The 21,325-nt window shown below is 34.8% G+C and overlaps 1 protein-coding gene across 5 annotated transcripts in view; it reads right to left on the reverse strand.

Moving 5' to 3' along the window:
* SPOCK3 (SPARC (osteonectin), cwcv and kazal like domains proteoglycan 3) overlaps positions 1–21,325 on the reverse strand; it is a 501,844-nt gene that overhangs the window by 14,633 nt on the left and 465,886 nt on the right. For all 5 annotated transcript variants that reach the window (XM_068942432.1, XM_068942433.1, XM_068942431.1 and 2 more), the window contains one exon: positions 8,229–8,348. In XM_068942432.1, the coding sequence (XP_068798533.1) occupies positions 8,229–8,348 (120 nt within the window). The remainder of the gene's footprint in view (positions 1–8,228; positions 8,349–21,325) is intronic.

The raw sequence follows: 21,325 nt of genomic DNA on the forward strand, positions 1-21,325 counted from the left end.
TCCATTTCTCTCAGTCAGTTTCCAATTTTGCTCTAAAAAAAAGAAATTCATCTGAAGTACAGTGAAAGACCATGGAACATTTCAAAGGCCTCATGCTCTACTCAATGAAGCTGGAATGATACTATATGTCTGCTAAAGATTTTTTTTCCTGATTTTCCCTTGATTGCCTTAACTAGCATTAATTTGTGAATTGATCTCATCCTCTATTCCCATTCCTCAAAATTTTCTTACTTCTTTCTATATAGCTCTTAAATTTAAAATAAGTGTGTCTAATAGTGATGTCCCACTGGATTTTCACCTATTAAGTTTGCCATAATTATGGACAGAGCTTGAAATGAAAACATTTGCACTGAAAATAGCAAAATAATTACAGAACTGATAATTTTAGTAATTAGTATGAAGACAGGTAAACATCAGAAAAATGCCAATAGGTTCTAATATATTCTATAAATCTACTTAAAGTTATAACATAACTATAGCTTAATATTTAAATATATGATTTGAATCTGATGTTTATGATGATATTCACATCCTAGTAAACATGGATATACCATAGCTGACATGTCAGAATTAAAAAACCTACTTTAAAAAAAAAATTCATATAACAAACTTCTTGGTGTTAGTTTTAAGCCTGAAAAATAAAGCTGTCTTAAAAGATCTATTAAATAGAATCATATACTCGGAAAAGCACTGTGGTTTATGGGGTCTAGCTTTCTACTAAATAATTTTGTCATGTAATCATTTAAAAAAGTGATCATACTTTACCTTAAAAGTGGTTTATTCTTCTTTCTTCTAAATATGCTTCTGAAGTTGCTTATTTTTTTATTACTATTACAAGTCAAATATGCTTCTTTTTGTTTTTTGTTTTTCCTTACTGTTCTTTAGTTCTTTGTCTAGTGTGGTATTTACAACTACAGCGCTTTAAATAGAGAAAGACGCATCTCTTAGTGTTCATTTTGTGAAGCAAAACAAGACAAACTCTTCAGGACTATCAGTTACTGCAGTGTAGTGTAGAACTGTTTGAAATATAGGTCAAATATTAGTTTAGATGAAATCAAAAAATGCTAAAATACTTCAGAGGTAAGCCAGGCACATGTGGACAGAACCAAGAACAGCACTGTTTATTCTAAAATGGAGCTGTCCACTTACTCCTGAACAGCTAAACCACAGAAAGATCATTACCTGACTTCCATATTCACAGTACAAACCCTTAACAGATTATTGTGCTAAGGTCAAATATTTGGTTCAGTCTTTAAAAACCTTTAAGCAACTGACCAAACTCATGCTAAGATTACCCAAGAAGTGCCCTCTTTCTGCAATGACTTTCTTCCTGTAGTATTATATTGAAAAATAATACAGCTGTTGCTCTTCAAAGTGACATACCTGAGAAAAAGAGTTAGCGAAGTAGTCAGTACATACCTAGAGCTAAACTTTTGCTGACATGCCTTGATTCATTAGGTACAACTATCACTAGCTGACCCAGAACTAAGAAAATAATTGCTTCAAATCACAGATGGTGTATTTTTTATCACTTTGGGAGCCAAATGGAACGCTGATCTTGCAGTTTTCACAGTTGTGATACATACTAGAAAAAGCAGAAAGTGAAGGGAAAAAACTGGTATACTAATAAGAATAATAATTTATTCTTGTTGGCAAGTACTAGGATATTACACTGAGAAGAGCAAAATTGTCGCTTAGATATCTAACTTAGAAGAAAGAAGATTTTCCTTCTCTAATTTTAACTGCTTATTCAAAATCTGTTTCCATATATTATATTAAAATGGGCTTTAAGGCCGCTATTTCTGATCATTGTCTAAAATTAGTGAAAATGAACAAGGGAAATATTCAGGGTTTAGCTGAATTTCACTAAATGCATATACTGCAAGACAACTTGATTTAGAAAAATGTGAAATGCAAGGCTTTTTTGTATAAGGTCCCTTCCTTAGTCAAAGCAATCCTAAAGGGAAATATTGCTGAGAAATATACCCCTCATCCATGGCTTACACACTAGCATCCAAAACATTACAACAAGAGGAGCTAACAGAAATGTCCCTGTATTTCTGGTTATTTCTCAGGGGAGAATTTTGAATCTTAGTAAATATAATCTGCTTTTCAAGGTACAACTATTGTTTGCCCAGTTATTAAGCTTGTAAGTAATAAATCCTTGTGTACATTGGGGAAAATGATAGCTTTTGTCATTGTTTATGTGGAAATCAAACCAGCATTTTGGCTAACATATTGCATTATACAAAAGTTGTTTATTTAATACGCCAAGAGAAGTAAAGCTGCACGATTACTTGTGGTATGAGTTCACAATAAAAAACAGTGACAGAATTTTATACAGAAAAAATATTCGAGATGAAGACTACTGCTGAAGGTTATTATTTACCAGTTCACCAACAGATTGACAGCATGAATGAAATGTATTCTAAGGGACAACAGATGGTCTGGCCCTTTTATTAATAGGAGTGATTGCTAACATAAAAGAAAAGGTACCTGAAGAGACAGAAATAAAATAAGGAGACTGCTTCAATAAACACCTATATATGTTTCATGCTGTACAAGGATAATCCTGTACAAAAGATTTAGTCAAAACACACTTCGACCAACAACACTAAGTTAGTTTATTCAAATTCTTAATTTGAAATAAAGATAGATTTATTTAAAATTCCTGCTCAGAAGTATTTCTGAGTTGAATTTCATCTTCTAGGCTCTTGCTTTAAGGCCAGCTGGGCATACAACAGCCTGACACATGCAGAAGGTCATTAAAACAAACTCTTCCTTCTAGGAAACTTAATTTCAATTCAGATAGTATAGTACAGCTTGCCAGCTTGTACAGCTTTGCCATATAGGATATCAGACTTTTCCTGAGACAAGTTCTCAGAAAGTAGTCAAATTCTCAGGCAGTCAAAGTTTTTACAAAATCAAAAATGATGTTTACAAACACTAATTCTTTTTATCTCTGATAATTATAAAATGACTGCATGGGAGGGTACTGAGAGGAGTAAGCAAAGGTCTTTCTTCAGCCCTCTGTTTATACATTGGAGTTTCCAAATATGCTTCTGCAGGGAGGAACAAAGAAATTTAATTTATTTCTGTATAATGTCAATTGCGTCTCTGCTTAGATAAGGAACTTAAAAGAGTTAGAAAAATGAAGTAAAAACCTCCAAGAAAATATCTGCAGCTATTCGATTTCTTTACACTTTTCCAAACAAAATTGGTCTTTTCTTGTTCCAGGTTTGTGAGAGTATTTTGGCAACTCCAATGTAATATCTTACCTAGATATATATGGCTTATCTAGCCAAGCCAATTGTAAGTGATTTTCTTTCAGACTTCTTGCATTTTTCTATTATTTTCAAAACTACGCGTATACTACTAGAATCTAAATAATCATATTCTTCCCAGGCCATAAGAAGATTCTATTATCTTTGTTCTCTGGTTTTTCATTGTCTAACATGACAAGGTGCACAAGAAATATTCTTCAGAAACAGATTGCCAGTTAGCAGAAATGTTTGTGAGATTGTGGTATTTTCTGTGCTCTGTATTTGATGCATTAACTCCCTTTATTAATATATAAATTTATTATATAATTAACAGAAAAAATAGAAAAAATACATCAATAGAGAAAATATTTTAAAATTATTTGAACAGATAGATAAAATTTCACCAAAGTTTTCAATGCCTTAGTTCCCCATGTGCATGGGAATAATAATGGAGGTAGAAAACACTTTTCTTTCCCATCTGTGTCATCTAGTTAGACCAGACTGTTTGAGGATAAGATTGAAGTGTTTATATAGCATTTACAATAATGGTCTTTCTAGATATATACAATCTCTATGCATCTGGATGCAAAAGGGATTTTGGAAATCAAATTCTGTTAATTATTAGAAATATTCAGGTATCTATTAGTAATAAGAGTCATATTTTAAAAACAATAAGTATCAGCTAAACAAAATTCTGTAACCATTGGTAAAAATAAAACAATCTAGGTACCTTACATTTTTAACTCGATATCAGTATATTGACCTAAACACTTTTTTGTTGTTTAGGAATAATATTCATGATTGCAACAATCAATGTGGATTATTTAACAGGTATAACAGCTCTGAAAAGCATCAGCAAGGCATTATCAACTTGTACAAGATCTGCTTTGGTCAGAAGGTCAGAAATGCCCAAGACGTTTAATAAATCCTGTCCCAAGTGCCACCAGACAGATTGAAATATGAGAAGTCTGAAATGCAAATGGACAATCAGAAAGGATGTCACAAATTGCTTTTAAATGCAGAATATTTTTTTTCAGCAAGGAAGAAACTCTATGACCAGAAAAAGGACAGCCTGGGCGGAAAGGGTGCCAGAACAGATTTTTAATTCCCCAAAGGTACTGAACAACTCCAGGGACCTCCTACAGCAATAAGGACACTGAATGCATTCAGGCTGCTTTTTGTGAGAGCTGTTGTTCTGTACAGATCTCTAGGTCTCATGAGTAATTTATAAGGTCTCTACACATGATTAAGTTCTTTGCAAGACTTATTTCTAGATTTAGCTGTCATGCATCCCCAAAATAGTGACTAGACTTTGTTTAATCCTGATATACTTAAAAATTAATGTGCCTGATATTTTGGACCTACTAGGACTTTGGAGACTGACTTCTGAGGGACTTGATTAGAGATAGTACTCAGGAATACTCACGAGTACTCTTGAAGAACAACAGCTTTAAGAATTTCTTAATGGTATTAGAAAGAACATTGCCATGTTGAATGAATATCATTCCCTTTGTTTCTTTGTGTGTTTTTTTAATTTTTCTTCTAAACTGCAGACTTGTTAATTTCTCATGAAGTGTAATATTTTTTGTTGCCTCAAAATGAGCAACTCTGAAGTACAAAAATGTACGTACTAGAAAAAACAGTTGCCTTAACAACAGCAAGAAGTATTTAAACACTTTTTGCATCTCCCAAATCCACAAATGAAATAAATAATTTCTTATATCACTAAAAAGACAAAAAAATCACTGGTTTTGAAAAACATAAAAAAATTATTATGAAGCTGTTCTAAAATGTCAGACTGTAAAATATCTAGTATAAAAATTTTCTAATTGGATAGAACAGTAAGGTGAAAAAACAATGTACGCAGCCATGCTTATCCTTCTGCAAAGAACACTAAAAGTAATCTGTTTTTAGGATACTTTAACACATAAAATTAGTTTATTCATAAAAATAGGTACATGCATTACTTTGTTTGAAGAAAGAAATTACAACTGAATGTTCAATCACTTTCTGTCTATAGAAGGACTGCTTTTTTGCAGTAGCCTCTCAAATTAATTCAATCTAGTAAATATTGGCCAGAATAAATAAGATCCATTGCATCTGAAAGCAATTTGATCACAATTAGATGTATGCAATTTGAGTGACTTGCCATACTAATAAAAAAACCAAATTCTAAAGGGTCACTGTCCAAAAATTTTTGTAAAACTTTCTAGCTTTCATCAAAACACTTTTTTTTTTTTTAAGAGAGAAAGAAAAGAAGAAAAGATAGGACCACCTGAAAGTCTGATATGTAACCATTTCCTTACATTTGATTTGCCTTGTTTCACTAAAAAGAAAATAAATATGCCGAAGCCTATCACTAAACCTCCACATTTACACTCTAACATTTATGTAACTACTAGCAAATTTTTCAACATCATTGTAACAATGCTACTTCTGTTTTTACATTGATGAGGTATAACCCTTTGAAATTCAAAATCCAAATTAAACCTAGCATAGTCATCACTTCATGTTTTGTAAAACATTCTAGCTACTTCTGACAAATTTCTCCACAAGATTAAAAGCATAAGTAAAGTCAAACATTTCAGACAGCACCACGTTCACAGGGAATTTAAAGTCAATAGCAGCAATAAAAGCAGACTTTTCCACACAGATTTAATAGCCTTACAACTTGACTAAAAAGAGCCCTGAAAAGGCTCTTATGGATCGCTAGCTATCCATATCAATACTTGATTCCGTCTCTCAAAAAAATAGTAGGGTAGGATCCAGTGTAACGTATATCTAAATTTCAGATACCTTCTAAAGTACCTGTGTGAATTGTGCATATAGACAAAGGCAGGAACTCCATGACTTTGAAGGCTTCCAAAAGGAAATTCTGAAAACTGGGTCAGAAACCTTTTATCTCAATCGTAAGAATTGTATTTGTAGATAAGATCTTCCTCTCAAGGCTTTTAAAGGTGAGTATGTATCTCTATCTGCCTTAGAAAGGTTCCTTTGCTAGATCAAGTTAGCTGGGAAAGATCTCCAAAGACATTAACATTTTGGAGGAAGCTAATCACAATTGGACACTGATGTTTTCTGCAGAAACGCTCACAGATCTAGGTGTTTGTTTGATATAATTCAACAATCTATTCTAAAAATGCCCACGTTTCTCTCACCTGTTTTGATCTATATCTTCCAAATAGACGGTTATTACCTTTTGCATTGCACACAAAGAGCCAGAACATGAACATTTAGAATATACTAGATGCAAAACCAACAATTTATGAGTGTTGCTAATGTTATACCAAGGGATCACGACAATGTGAAAACAAATCAAGCAGTCTGGATCATGTAACAGATTCCTAGGTCCAAAAGTCCACATTTTCTCTTGTATTTTTAGTCAGGCATATTAAAATCTTAAATCTTAAGTCTAAACATAGTGTTTGATTGTTATTCTACTGTAAAAATTAGCAAACAAACAAGTAAGTGATAAAATAAATGAAAGGGTGCACATAGTGATACAAATACCTGTCTCAAAAATAGATCGTAAGTCTTATAAATGCTACCTGTAAGCCTTGCTTAAAGAAAAATGACCAAGGAACATGTCTAAGGGAAAAAGCTCATGCTCCTAAGAAATGTGTGTTTGCACTACATTATAAATAAAGTTTTCAAATTTTTAACAGTGAACTTTAGACTCCTGTATGATATAGAACCCACTCACGCTTTTGACCGTACTTATTCAGTGTGTTATCTTCAGTAAACTAAGCATTCAGCAAGAATCAGAACCTTATGCAATGCTTCAGGTAACCTTTAACTGAGTGATGTCCTATCACCTACAGAAACAGAAACAGTTTCTTCTCAATAGTAAGAGAAAGACTGCCAGATAAGACAGATTCATCTTTACTTCATTGTGTTTTACAGCATTATTACTTTAGCATGAAGAATCACACAAACAAATAACACTTCCAATTAAATGAAATAAATGAATTTCTTAAAAAAAAAAAAAAAGTTATATGGAATGGAGAGGCTAGGAAATAAAAGCCAAAAAGCAATCACTTTAAAATGTTAATAAAGGAAGAACCAAGGCAAGCAATCAGTGGTGGCCAAGTTCTGTGAAATTTATACTCTGGAGGAATTCATAAATAGCTTGCTCTTCATGTTAACGAAAGGTAGAGGTTTAAGGCTTACAAAATCTAATTTGAGTCTCCTCCACAGTAGGACATCACTCTTAAGACTATTATTGCACATTTTAATTGCTATTACAAAAAAAAAAAAAAACCTTTGATAATTACATTTTGAAACTTTACTACTTTCTACAACAAAAAGTCTATCTTAACATTCGAGGTGGATAAAAACAAATTAGGCCCCCTACTGTTTCCACTTCATTAGTACTCCTGACTCCTGACGTACTCCTGACGTCCAGTACTCCTGAAGCATATCCTTGAAGATTTTTTTCTTATAAGCTTTTTTATCCATGTGTTTTTCTGTAGCAGTACTTACTGTGACATCAACTAGCAAGGATGGGTCACAGATAATTAAGGCTTCTATACATCATTTCTTATGGCTAGCCATTCAGCAACTCACTTTTCTCTATGGAAAAGTTACTCAAAACCCCTACTTCTTCTTTTCTTCTCCTCATACAGCAGCTAATTGTCAAGTTCTATCAAAAGCACTTCCACTGTACTTTTCTCAGTCAAACAGGAGTTTAAGCTACAGCTTTGTGAATGGTAGCTTCCATATATTTTTACGAGCAAGAGTCCTGCCAGACGACATTAGAAGTTTAAAGCGAGCATCATATGTCAGTACTAAACCACATAGCTCTGCTTCATAAATAAGAAACTGAATAAGAAAAGCACAGTTATGGTTTCTCACACACAGCTGTTTAAAGCACACAAGAATAAGGCAAGCCTTTGCAATGAAAATTCAAAAGTACAGAAAAGTATCAAAGAGAATATCAAATAACGTAACTAGAAAATCTCTTACTGCTTCTTTCAGGCCTCTGTACAATCCTAGTCTTCTTATTCTGAAATCCACTTTCATGAAGTGCCTTAAACCAGTCTCTCAATCTGCTTGCAACCTCCCTGAACTCCAGGTCACTGCACACTGAAAAACAAAATGTAGAGTTGTTTAATGTTTTTCTCCTGGCTGCTTAAAAAGAACCTTCAAACTATTAAAAAAAAAAAAAAAGTAAAACACATACAATAATATAAACATATATGTTCCACGACTTTCCTTCCTTCATAAATTTCACTTTCATTGCTTACGTATGCCTTCAAAATCTAATTAGGGTCCTCAGAAATAAATCTCCAATGTATGTGGCAATTATACAGTGATACATATCTAGAAGCTAACAATATCTTTTACGAACTATTGCAAACTATTACAAACAGTTCTAGCACAGACATTTCTACGTCATACTGTAGGTGAGGCAGTACAACAGAGAGACCCCTGAGAGTCTTTTAGAGTTCTGCTTCTATGTCCATTGAACCAAAGCAATGAAAGCCCAACAAGAGTAGGTCAGAGATGTAATTTCAATGGATAATGCACGAACACCCAACTTGCTCTCCTATGCTTAAGTGTAAAAAGAGGAAATACAGTTGACAGCAAAAGTGGTCCAAGCATATCCTGAAAGCATTTTTGATCAAATGCAGTTTACAAGCCAACAATTTTGAGCTCCTAACTGCAAATAGGCAGCAGTGTGGCGATGGAAAGGGTAGCCTTTTTAGTCCAGAAACAGAGACCAATTAGGTAGCAAAAGGACGCAAGATCAAAAAGTGGATCTGTAGCAACAGCGCAGTAAAAGCAGTAAAAGCTTGGCTGAAGTGTGGTACAGTACTGGTAGGTAGTACTGAAGCCAGCAGAAGAAGCAGGTAATAGAGATGGTCAGGGAAGAGGCCTATTCCTTCGCTGTTAAGCTGCTGGAGAAAGAGATGAAGAGAAGGTCTGCTTGGGGCAAGCAGGCACACATTCCAGAACTCTCTTTCCCTGGGAGATGAGGAAAATAATAGGATCTGGAAGATTACAAAGGCAACCTGGAAAGAGACTAGATGCATGCCTCCCTATATACCAGAATGCCTCCCCTTGCCCTTGTGAGTAGACACCATTTCCAGATCAGGATAATTTTCCAGTTCTACCAGTAGCTGACTAAGCTAAGATCTGGGGAGCTCTTAACCTACGGCAGCACAGCTTCATAGCAAAGTTGTTTAAAATAAATCTTCAGTTCAGCTTGCTTTTCCTTTATTATACAGCAATTCATAATAGTTGGTGACATAGCTTTCTGCACACTTCATTCAATCGAACAACACTGTGAAACACTCTCTCTATTTTACAGTAACATTGAAACACGTCATTATGTCAACAAAGGAGAAGACCTGTACAAGAGCAGGCATCTCTGCATTTGTGTATTCACTCTTTGCTGAAAAAACTCTCTTGAGACTTTGGTTCTCTCCACTTCATAATATATGCAAACGGAGTCCACTCCATTTAGGTGGACTCTAAATATACATTTGCATATATTATGAACAAACTGACATTTTAAAAAATCTCATAGTGTGCTTTTCTCTTGTATAATGGAATCATTTTTTCCAGATAACAGCAGGGAACTGGAAACAATTTTATTTATGACCTATGGTCATGTACACTCAAAAATGTCATACTGTGACAGTAAGATGAAAATGGTCTCCTGAGTCAAGGCTATGCACTCATAATTTGAATGTGTGGGACACTGTTATGTTTGCTACAATAAAGGCACTTTCCTTTACCAGTCCTCACACTGGCTGACAGTCCAGCATGCAGAACTAGACGTTAATTTGAAACACTCTGCCCCTCTTTATTTGCCGCTGCCATTACAACTGAAATGGCATAATACTGTTCCCTTCTCTAACTACCCTCCCTTAGCTTAAGAGAAAGACTGTTAGAATGAGAACTGAATCGAAGGGTATGCAATAATAAGCAATTATTAGGGGTCTCTGACCTGCCATTTAACCACTTTGATTTTCCTACCCTGCAAAACAGTGTGCGACACTACCACAGGTCACAGAAACTGTACAGCTCCATTAATGTGGTGCACTGAACAGGCTATTTTGGCCTACTTCTAGTTTGTCTATGTGCAGTGCTATGTTTTTGCAGCTATGCTACCCCTGATTCTGAGGCAACTTGTTCAGAGCCAGCATATGAGATATAAAGATATTAAGCTAGCTCATTTACAAACACACACAAATATTTATATACACAGAGAACTCATGAGAGTGCCAGGCACAAATAAAAGCTTAGACTGATTAATATTAACAGCAAGAAGAACACAACAACTGCATGGTGGAGACAACGTATGAATTCTTCCTTTCTGTAGAAGCAGTCAGATAGATAAATTGAAGCTAAACAACTTCTAAGCTAGTTAGGGTAAAAAAATACAACAGCAAGAAAAGAAAACACTGCCTCTTCAACTGCTCGGTATAAGATATAGCTTGCCGCTTCAGCATCTGATAGTGGCCACTGCTGTGTACAATATGACCTAATAAGACATTTTCTGTTCTCCTGTAAATTACATTCCTTTCAAAATGGAATGTACGTAAGTAACATTTTGGGTGTCAAATGAAAAATACATCCCATATCAGATCTCAGATTTGGGTCGGTTCCTCCAACTTTAGCTTCTCATAGCCTTTTTTCCAAATTTTGCTTGACACTTCAAATTATGTTTTCTATTCCAAAATAGAGAATGAGAAAAATATCACCATTTTCGTTGTTCATTTTAATGAATTCAATATTTTTATGATGGGAATAGATCATCTTCCAAAATCAACGCAACGTAAAACACATGGATTACAATCGTCATTTGCCTATTTTACTCCGCACAGCTACTCAAGTGCTGCAGTCAGCTCTCAAGCACGGCAGGTAATTACATTTACTGTATTATCAGAAAATAATATTTTGAGGAAGTATTTTGAGGAAAAACTTCTTGACAGTGAGGGTGACAGAGCACTGGCACAGGTTGCCCAGAGAGGTAGTGGAGTCTCCTTCACTGGAGATATTCAAAACCAATCTGGATACGATCCTGGGAAATATGCTCTAGAGGACCCTGCTTGAGCAGGGAGGCTGCACTAGATGATCTCCAGAGGTCCCTTCCAACCTCAACCATTCTGTGATTCTGTGGTCAATTTAAAGGCACAGTAAATTTTTGGTTCATGACACTTCTAATATGTCAAGTAAAAGCAGATGTCTTCTATATATGAAATTTACAAGAAACATGCAGCAGAACTGCAGTAATCTGTACACTTAACTTACATGGACAAACTGTTCTCAGCAAGGATTTAAGGCATGGATTTATAAAAAAAGTCTCCTATTTCAGTACTTGAGTACCACTTTTTTTTTTAATCAAAGAACATACAGTTCACTTACTAGGATCTCAGAAAATGATTTAAATAATAGAACTGACCAGCAAATTATAATTCTTCCCATGAAAATTTCTATCAATCATTTCATTTCCAGAGGATGTGTAAAATATGTTCAAATTTTGAGTGTATTAATTAACAACTAAAGGCACAGTTTCATTTTGATTGCTGGAGAGTAAAATTTATTGGATATTTTTCTGACCCTCATCCTCCTCCTTTTTTTCCTTTTCTCTATTTTGGAATTTTCCACTGAGAAAGTTAAGTTTCAGATTTCAGTATACTTACTTTTTTCCAGAATGCTTTTCATGATCTAGCTATCCTAGTATTAAAATAATAGAAAAAGAAAAAATCATGTGTGATATTATAAAAAGTATTAAACAGCAGTATTTTAATAATGTATTTCTTATTTTCTGACTCCTGCTATGTAGTACAAGTTAGAGCTACATTAGGTTAATTTCCTATCCGATGTCAGTATTCATTCACTTCCATGCTCACTGCTGCATATGGTCCTCACTGAATATTCTAGAGTACTATACTGTTTGAAGCATTTCAGAAGCATAAAACTGTTTCATGAACATAATTCAGTTTTTTATATTCTGATTACTGGAAATAAGGCCAATGCTGTACTAACATGAAAATTAAAACAAAAAAAAAGACCCTACTGGAATATTATATTTTATACTGAAAGCTGACACAGAAGAAAACAAACTTACATAAGTATATAAGGAATATTAGTGGAGGCAAAGGGATTCTTGAAGTAGCATAGCTATTTCTATAACTACAGATAAGCATATCCCTTTTAGAGGTAGAACAAGAAGTCTCAGTGCCCTTGAGCCAAGATCTCCACTTCCTAAGTTACTACACAAAAAGTGCATGGACTACTACTTATACCATGACAGTGGCTCAAAGGCTGCACTCCCTTACCCAATGAGGTAACACAAAGCAGTAAAGAACTCTAAAGAAGCTCCCTTGAAGGAAAATATTGAATCTTTTGACGGTTCCGAAAGGTAATTCAGGTAACGAATCCCAGTTTGGTTCTATCTCAGCCCAGACAGAACTGACAGAGAAGAAGAACCTGATGTACTTCTTTCTTCAGGTTTCCACAACGGTGCTTACAATGTATTTTATACAAATAACAACACTTGTGGCAACCAGAAAGTCAACTTGTTAACATTAAATACGAATAATATTTTCTTCATTAAAATTAGATATTTTATATGAATAAGAAAAGCTCTAAAACATTTGCAGGCTTGGGGCTGAACATCAATATGCCTACTAGTTTAAAGATTATATTTTTAAATTACACTAAGATTGACATTCCATAGTTATTCCAAATAAATTTAATTAGTATTAATACAGTACATGAAATAGTCAGCTTTGTATTAACCTAGCTTCCACGTTAAATCATAAACGCACAAAACTAGAAATTGTATATTAGTTTTTTAGCATGTTTTCACATTAGTAAAACTATCTGAAAGCTGCCCTGCAACTGCCATATTTAACTGTAACTGCAGATCTTGATATAATTCCAAGTTTATAAAGCAGGGGGCATATTTTACAAATGCTCATTAAAGTGTTTTTGTAGGATATGTATGAATAGCCAAAAGTAAATTCCAGGACAGTTCAAGATTAATGTTATTCTTTGACAGCTTTTTGTATAACTGTGCTTTATAACTAGTGTTCAAACTTATTCATCAGAATAAGTGTTACTATGACCAAATTCATCATGAATACTGCTTGTTTTACTGTTGATTCAGATCCTTACCTTTTTTCATTTGGATCAATCAGATCAGACGACCCCTTCACCCCAGAAAAAGAATAACTGGTACATGGAGCAGTCATTCTGAAGTTACTATGAAAATAGCATAATTTTTGGCTTATTGGGCCCAGTATTAGACTCAGGCACAGTCTAGGGAGGAATTTTGCTTAAGATCTATATCTATTACAATACATTGTATATACTAACATGTATCTCATTTTCCTTTCCCCTTCTGAAAGGGATTTGCAAGCATTTCCATCAATGCTTGAAAGACACAAACCCAAGTCTAAAAATACAGAGTACAGACTTCAAATAGACTAACTGAATAGTCAGCAAATATGGCCTAAAAATATCTGCATTTCTCTCTATCAATCTGCTGGACAGAGCTGGGTCAAGTCTTTACATACGGCACAAAGTCCCATTTTTTTTATCTCTTTTCAGGAAGAAAATATTTTTTATGACAAGAGAAGAGTTTGGAGGGAAAGCAAGTCTAGGAAATATCACAGGAACTTTTGGAAGGTGGTGATGGCCAGGGAGCCTCTATGTTACTGAGTTTAAATGAGATACTGGGAGGAGTCACTGTTCTGGTACTTTTGAAGAAACTCTTCTTTCCTCCTCTTGTCCTTCCTGAGAAAATCCTTTGCTTTCTCCTTGTCCTCTCAATTTCCTGTGCTTCCTGCCCTAGAAAAGGAAGCAGTGGTAACCTCTGCAGACAAACTGTAAGGATGGGCTATTCAGGCTAGGATCCTGCTCCCTCTGCAGTCCACTGCCCTAATCTACTTTTTTCACCAACGCCTGGAACTGGCTTTGTACAATAGTACCCTGGTCACAATTCAATGGTGCTATATTCTAGGATAAGATGATTCAGTCTATAAAATATATTACAATTTTGGTGAACTGGATAGCTAATACAATTCATGGTTTAAATTACTTGAAAATGAACATATTTTCAAGCATGTTTAAGCTTTAAAAAGCAGGAACCATCAGACTTTCACAGCACAAAAGAAGGGAAAAAGGAATTCTATAAATACAGAAGAAATGTTAAAAAGGTCATCGATTTTGCCAGATGCATCAAGGCCTATCAAATTATACGATGATTAAAATGTGCCAGAAAATAACAAAATTTGTTAGGTCATACAAAGGATAGAAAATGGTGGTAATTCACATTCTTACTAGCTCTTTGAATGTTTCAATATCACATTAGCACACTGATTCCACATTACTACTTAAATAATATATAACATTATAATGGAATTTTCCCTCTATTTTTGTTTCATTATAAGCTCATCTTATGATGCTGTGGCCAAAATGACTAAGGCAGCAATTGTACATTCCGAGTGAGCTGAGGGCCTTAGACAAGAGAAAGAATCCCATTTAACATTCCGTGTATCGAGTTAGCCAAACATACAAAGACAGACTGAAGATTCTTACCACTTAGGTCATTAATAAAGAGTATAAGAACTTTTTGTAATGTCTTCTGCATTTTAAAGATATGATCTTCAACCCTAAATAACTTCTTCATTTTTAAAAGCAGTTGCCACATTTCAGACTTTTGTTCCTGTTTTGACATGTAAAAAAAGAGAAATAGCAAAATAATCTTTAAAATAGTAAAATAAATGATTTTCCACTCACTCAGAAACAGATCAATAAGCTTTCTTCAGCTTTCCAAGCACATTCATATGAACAGAGAACAGACTTAAAACACTTCAGTTTAAAAAGCAGCCTTCACAAAGTCATGAAAAATAAAAGGGGAGAGCAATATTCAGACTTTATCCCAGTTACCATTTTATTTTTCCCAGAAAGCCTGGGCTGCACAAAGTAACCCTAAGTTATGCTCAGATAAAACCTCCAAGTAACAAAAAATTCAGGTTTATTTAACGAAATTTTAAAATTTGTTTTGGTTTTTATTTGTATACTGTCTTAGTACAGTACCTGCCTCAGCACTCCACCTTATTCACAAGGATTTATGTGCATAAACTTTGTATTCTCGAGTACAGAGGATCAGCCTAACACTCTGTTCACCAGAACACTATTTGCAATGGAAATGTGCTTGCTAAAGGTTATGCTATAAGACGAATAATTATATTAATTAATATATGTATGTTCAGGATATGTTCAGGGACTTTTCTTCTCGGTGATTGGCCTCTAAAGATATACACTGCTGAAATTATCATACGTACGCATTGGTCTGCATTGATTTAAAATAGGTCAAGATGCGGTAATTCAGATCTATTCAGACTACTATTTCACCTGATAGCCTGGGAGATGAATCTTTAATGGCAAAAGACAGACTGTAAAGGTTGTAGAAGGTTAGACAGTAATCAAAAAACGCATATTAAATCACATGAATGCACTCAGGAACCTGCCAAGAAGTGCTTCTGTTCTTGTCTAATGCCAACACAATGCATTCTTGCTATTACAATCAATTCTAGTACCCATTAAGAGAATTAGTATGGGGTAAAATGAAGTCACCAGCTCAAAGGTTACGGGAGTCTCCTATTATCTGAAGTAATAAAAACTGTCTTCTTAAAACCAACATATATAGCTCTGCAACAAATGAAGAGAGCTGAAAGCTTGTAAGTACTCAATCCAGAAATATCTTTATAATAAATATTACATAAATGTTAAGAGGAACCAACTGCTCAATTTGTTTTCACATACAGTAAATGTTACAATTTGTGTTGGCATTTTAATATAATTTACTGATTGGAAGCAGAATATTTGAAAATGCTAATCAGTATGTGTTCTTCTGGTGCCTTTCAACTCAAGCTAACTGATGAAGAAGTAAAAATAGTAATACTTAAAGCTATGAAGACACACACAACATATTTTGGGAGTACTGTAATGGACTGAATTCCCTAACATATTTAAAGCAGTCCTAGCTTTCTTAGATAATAGAAAATAAGTTATTTGAATAGTGTATAATTTTATATAAATGCACACATTATCTCTCTCTTTCACACACACACACACACACAAATTAACGGCAGTTCAGAAAATATCATATTGACATATGTAAGCAAGCACACTGAAATACTGCTGTATTATGGAGCAACTTTTATAAGAGAAGGCTCAAAAAGTGATTTGAAAAGAAAAGGGACAACGCCCCCTCTTCACACTATGTAGCATCACTCAGTGTAATATATGGGACCACAAGGCTGTAGATGGAACCTGTGTGCTGATTTTGGGTATAAATACTTCCACCTCGATTTTCAGCAGCAGGTCTCCTGAATCCACCCTTTCAGTCAGCTATTCTGAAAGCTATAATCTACTCACGACATGTGTTCAGCGGCCAATAGGGTTAAGTTGTAGAAGAAAGATCGAGGCTTTGTTTCAGAGTGGCATATGAAGAACCTTGTCCTTCAAGAAGGCACACTTCCAAGGCACAATGTGGTACTCTACTATCACATGTTGCAACTGGCTTAACACATGACTATCACAGGTTTCAAGATGCACAATCCCTATGACCAGAACTACAGAAGAGCATCCCCAGCACATACAATCTGATGCACTGGAGCAGAACAATATTGAAAGGTTTGTGTATATAGTAAAATGAAAACATGTAAAGAGACAGAGAGCATATGGACAGTTTTAGGAACAGGGTAATATCAACCATCTCCTAAAGCAAACTACAAATTACTCCATATGAAAGGCAATATACAATCAGTGTGTACTACAGAAAGAGTTCTGATTGTCCTTGTATTTTCTGTTCATTAGAATCACTACAGATGATCACAGAAAAATTTAGATTGGAAGGGATCTCCAGAGGTCATTTAGTCCTACCCCCTGCTAAAAGCAGTTCTAATTACATCTGGCTGCTCAGGACAGTGTCTAGTCATTCATGTCAAAGGCATTTTCCTGTGATCATCACGTCATTCTTATGATGCTTCCTTGCTATATGAAAGACTACTCCCCTTTAAAAAAGAATGATCTACTACTCTTTACTATCTTCTAACTGTATACTGTTTTCCCAAAACAATACCCAAGCATTTTTTCATGTTCTAACTTGAGAATTGCACCCATCTGTCCAGGATTGCTGGACATCCAGAAACCTGGTTACAGCAACAACTCTGACTCAGCTAGGACAGGGCATATTTAGAGCAATCTACTACACATGTTTATGGAGTCTGATGCCCTTTCAATGCATTGCCTACTACATATGTACTGTATGGCTCTACAGTAAATGCAATGCATTTGAGATGCACTGTCTAATAGTATATACAGAACACTACATATAAAAGTATTTTTTCCAGCAGTCCCTTGGTGAAAATATGGTAACCCTAATATTGACATTGGAATTCTATTCAGCATTAGAATTCAGTAGCTATTAAACTAAACTGGAACATTATATAAAGCACACCTACCTACTCCGAATCTGTTTTCTGTAACACTGCCATCCAGCATAGGTTTCTGAACACCTTAACGTAACCTTAAGGAGCTCATTGCTTGAGCTGAAAGCTCTAAGCTCCAGACTAAAGGCTAGTCTCCATTTGGCTATATCTAAATATCTAAGAATAAGAGAACAAAAATTATATGCAAATGGATTTACAATTCCTTCAATACACTGCAGTATTTCTAGGTCTGTCATAAATGGGAAGAATAACATAAGACAAAAAGAAATGTGTCTGTAAAAAAACAATAAATTTGGCAGAAGGACAAAAAGCCCTTTAAACTCGTACCCAAAGGACAGGACAGCCATTTCAGTCATCTTGTCATATGCATAATCAGACTTTTTCTTAAAAAAGACTGTAAATTGAAAAAAAAATCATATATATATTTCTATTTTTATAATCCCATTAGTTTATTAGCCTTCTGCTACCTCTAGGGTCTATGATTTTGGGAAGATACCTTCAAATTAACAAATAAAAGCATTTTGAATTCCTTACTATTTAACTAAACATAATGAATTTTCTACTTCAGTTAGTCTGTGTTATGAGATAATTAATATAAACACAGCAGATATCATATCAGGGAACTGCAGCTGCTCATTCTTACTGCTTCAAATTAATGTTCCATACAGACATTCTGCTCATGATTAATGTTTCATAATATTTAAAATCATTTCAATTAAATTACATTTTTCATAAAATAAATGTGATCTTTTTGTATCCTCACAACTGTAAAGACTCCACAGATTCAAATGCAATGGCTACTTCTGGGTGCAGCTATATGAAAAATAGCAGTAACTATAACATACAGAACTTATATGTTGAGATAGTTATCTTAACCTAAAATATGTAACTTTACTAAAACACAGCAATTAATCAGAGGCAGCTACTTCTACTCTGTACCACCAGCTCATGGAAAACAGAGTTCTAGTTAAGTAAATGTAATCTGCAGCTGTGTCTCCACAGAAATTTAGCAATCAGTAGTTGAAGGAAGAATGAAAAAAGTCATGATTTTAAAAAGATATGATTAGAGTACAAATATCTGAAATGTTTACACAGGCATACATGAAATATGTTAGCAAAGTGCAATCATGTTTTGCTAGTCTATGCACTGAACACCAAATGGATTGTTCATGAATGTCTGATGTTCAAGTAATCTTTATGAGCTGTATATAAATATTCATAGTACGGAAAATTAAGGACAAGAGGTAAGGAACAAACCAATGAGGTGCTTTATTTGACAATGCAAATATACTCTAATATGACTTCCAGTACTCTTTTACCCCAAGTTTGCTGCTGAAAACTGAAGACCAGTATAAGAAATAGATCCAGAGCAAGTTCATAATGGCCAGTGAACTTTTGTGCAAGGTATGACAATATTCAGAAAAGAAAATCATTGCAGGTGCTCTCTTAGTTTAAGGGAGGGAAATATTTAAAACCTTGCTTCCAGGAAGATACTGAACTGAAGGAATTGAGAGGAACAGTCACCTTTTAGTGACTATCATAACAAATAGTTTTGTAACAAAGCAGTTATGAAATAAATATGTATAGGTTTACCTTTACTAAAGCTTTCAACTTTCTACAGGAAAAAAGAAAAAGAGATTTACAGAGACTGGCACACACTTGGAAAATAAAATTGTCAAGAGAGAATTAAGGAATAAGGGAAAATTTTCAGTCAACAAAGTTTCCATTTTTTCATCCAAATATTCAATTTCTCAACCTCTTCTACTTCTGACTGGTGTACTGAGACAATACAAGCTGAGTCTAGGCAGACTGGACTCTAACCCGAGGGTTGCCATTTTCCCATTATAGAACAGCGTCCATATATGTCAATACAATACAGGTATCCATTTGAATCCAGCGAAAGCATATGTTTTTTGGAAAGCTTAAAGATGTTTTTCTCTTCTAACACATCCTGTCAGGAAGCAGTAAAAAAAGTTTCTCATCTGTGTAGCCTTTTCATTTAAACTGAACAAGGTCTAAAAGGGAATCAGTAGAAGATATTTGTAGTTTGAGCCAGCTGCAATGACTTAACTCTCCTGAACTCTTTAAAATAAAGAGCTCTTCTTAAACATTCACAGTGATAATAAAAATTTGTCGTCTTAGTGACAAAAAAGACAAACTGACTTATCTGGATTGGGAACAGAATATCCCGCATAAGTTTAACAAAATCAAAGAGCACAGTGAATTTAATGGGCAAGGCTATTATGAGCCTTGGTAGCTATTCGCAATAGCACCAATTATGACATTCTAAGGGTTTCTACATTTATCACATTGCCATTTAAGATCTATAAACTTTCTCCAGAAGAATTGAGGGTATTTCTTTTGTTAAGATGAATACCTGGTCTTCAAATGGCTCAGTGCTTTCTTCTGATAGCTGTAACACATCCTTTGACATCGAGTAAATATACAGTGCTCCTTTGGAATACTAAAGTAGCTGACAATAACTATGGTATGTATTTTAATCTGAGCCCATCAGAGAGGAAAATCAGGCTTCAATCAGCAAATCTGCAAAAGCAAAGGAAAACTAAGGAAAGGTTCATAAAACAGTGCAAATGCTTGTACTCCATTAACTTTCTCTTGCAGGGACAACAAGCTTAGCAGACAGGAGGGACAAGCAGGAAAATATTGACTACATTAAATGCAGCAAAGCAATAACAGCATACCATACTTTGCAATCATAAAGAATACCAATTCTATGGCTACAGAGCTTTACATAAGAACGGTTGTTTCAGGTCAGACCAAACTCTACTAAGCCTAGTGTCCTGCCTTGAACAGCAGCCAATTACACACGCTGTATGGTATGCCTTCTCCCCTACTTGACCTATGGCTCAGAGATGTCTTAAGTTTACAGATTTAACTGGATAACGTGGAACCTCATCACTTCTGACTACCCGCATATTTCATGTTTCAAGGAAATACACTCTTTGTATTTATGAAAGAGCAAGCAGGGAAAACCTCCACGGTCAAGATCCTCCTGAGATCTAGTCACGATCCCTTATGATGCATTAAGTTGCAAAGCCTACTAAGAAACTGCTCTTTAGCCAATACAACAGCAGAGTGATAAAATTCTGTATCACTATTTATGGGACCTTATTGTTTACCTGAGCCAGGTAAACAGGCACTGTCTCTAGTCATTTTCTTCTTGTAAAATGGACATGACCCATGACTGCTGGAACCAACTTCTCAAAATTTAGCCCCTGACAATACATGGTCTGTGAGGGTTACAGAAGAACACAGGAGTGACAGTGGTCTGTCAGATCAAAGGCTCTTTGAGCCTAGGATCCAGTCTCCAACAGCAGGAAAAAGCATGTGCATGGGCAAACACATAAGGATAGAACAAGCGTTTTCCACATGTCTAGCCATGTGTGCATGAGACATTTCCTAAGCCAGATATGGATCTATGTAGTTAGTAAAACTAAATTGGTTTCTCTCTCATGGTCTCAACCCAAGGCAAACTTATTAACTAAAAATCCACATATTTTAAAATAAAATTTGAGATTACACATTTAGGTAAAAGATTGGAAAGAAAAGATTACAAGGACA

The sequence above is a fragment of the Struthio camelus genome, chromosome 4, assembly GCF_040807025.1.
Source record: "Struthio camelus isolate bStrCam1 chromosome 4, bStrCam1.hap1, whole genome shotgun sequence".
Classification (NCBI taxonomy): Eukaryota; Metazoa; Chordata; class Aves; order Struthioniformes; family Struthionidae; genus Struthio; species Struthio camelus.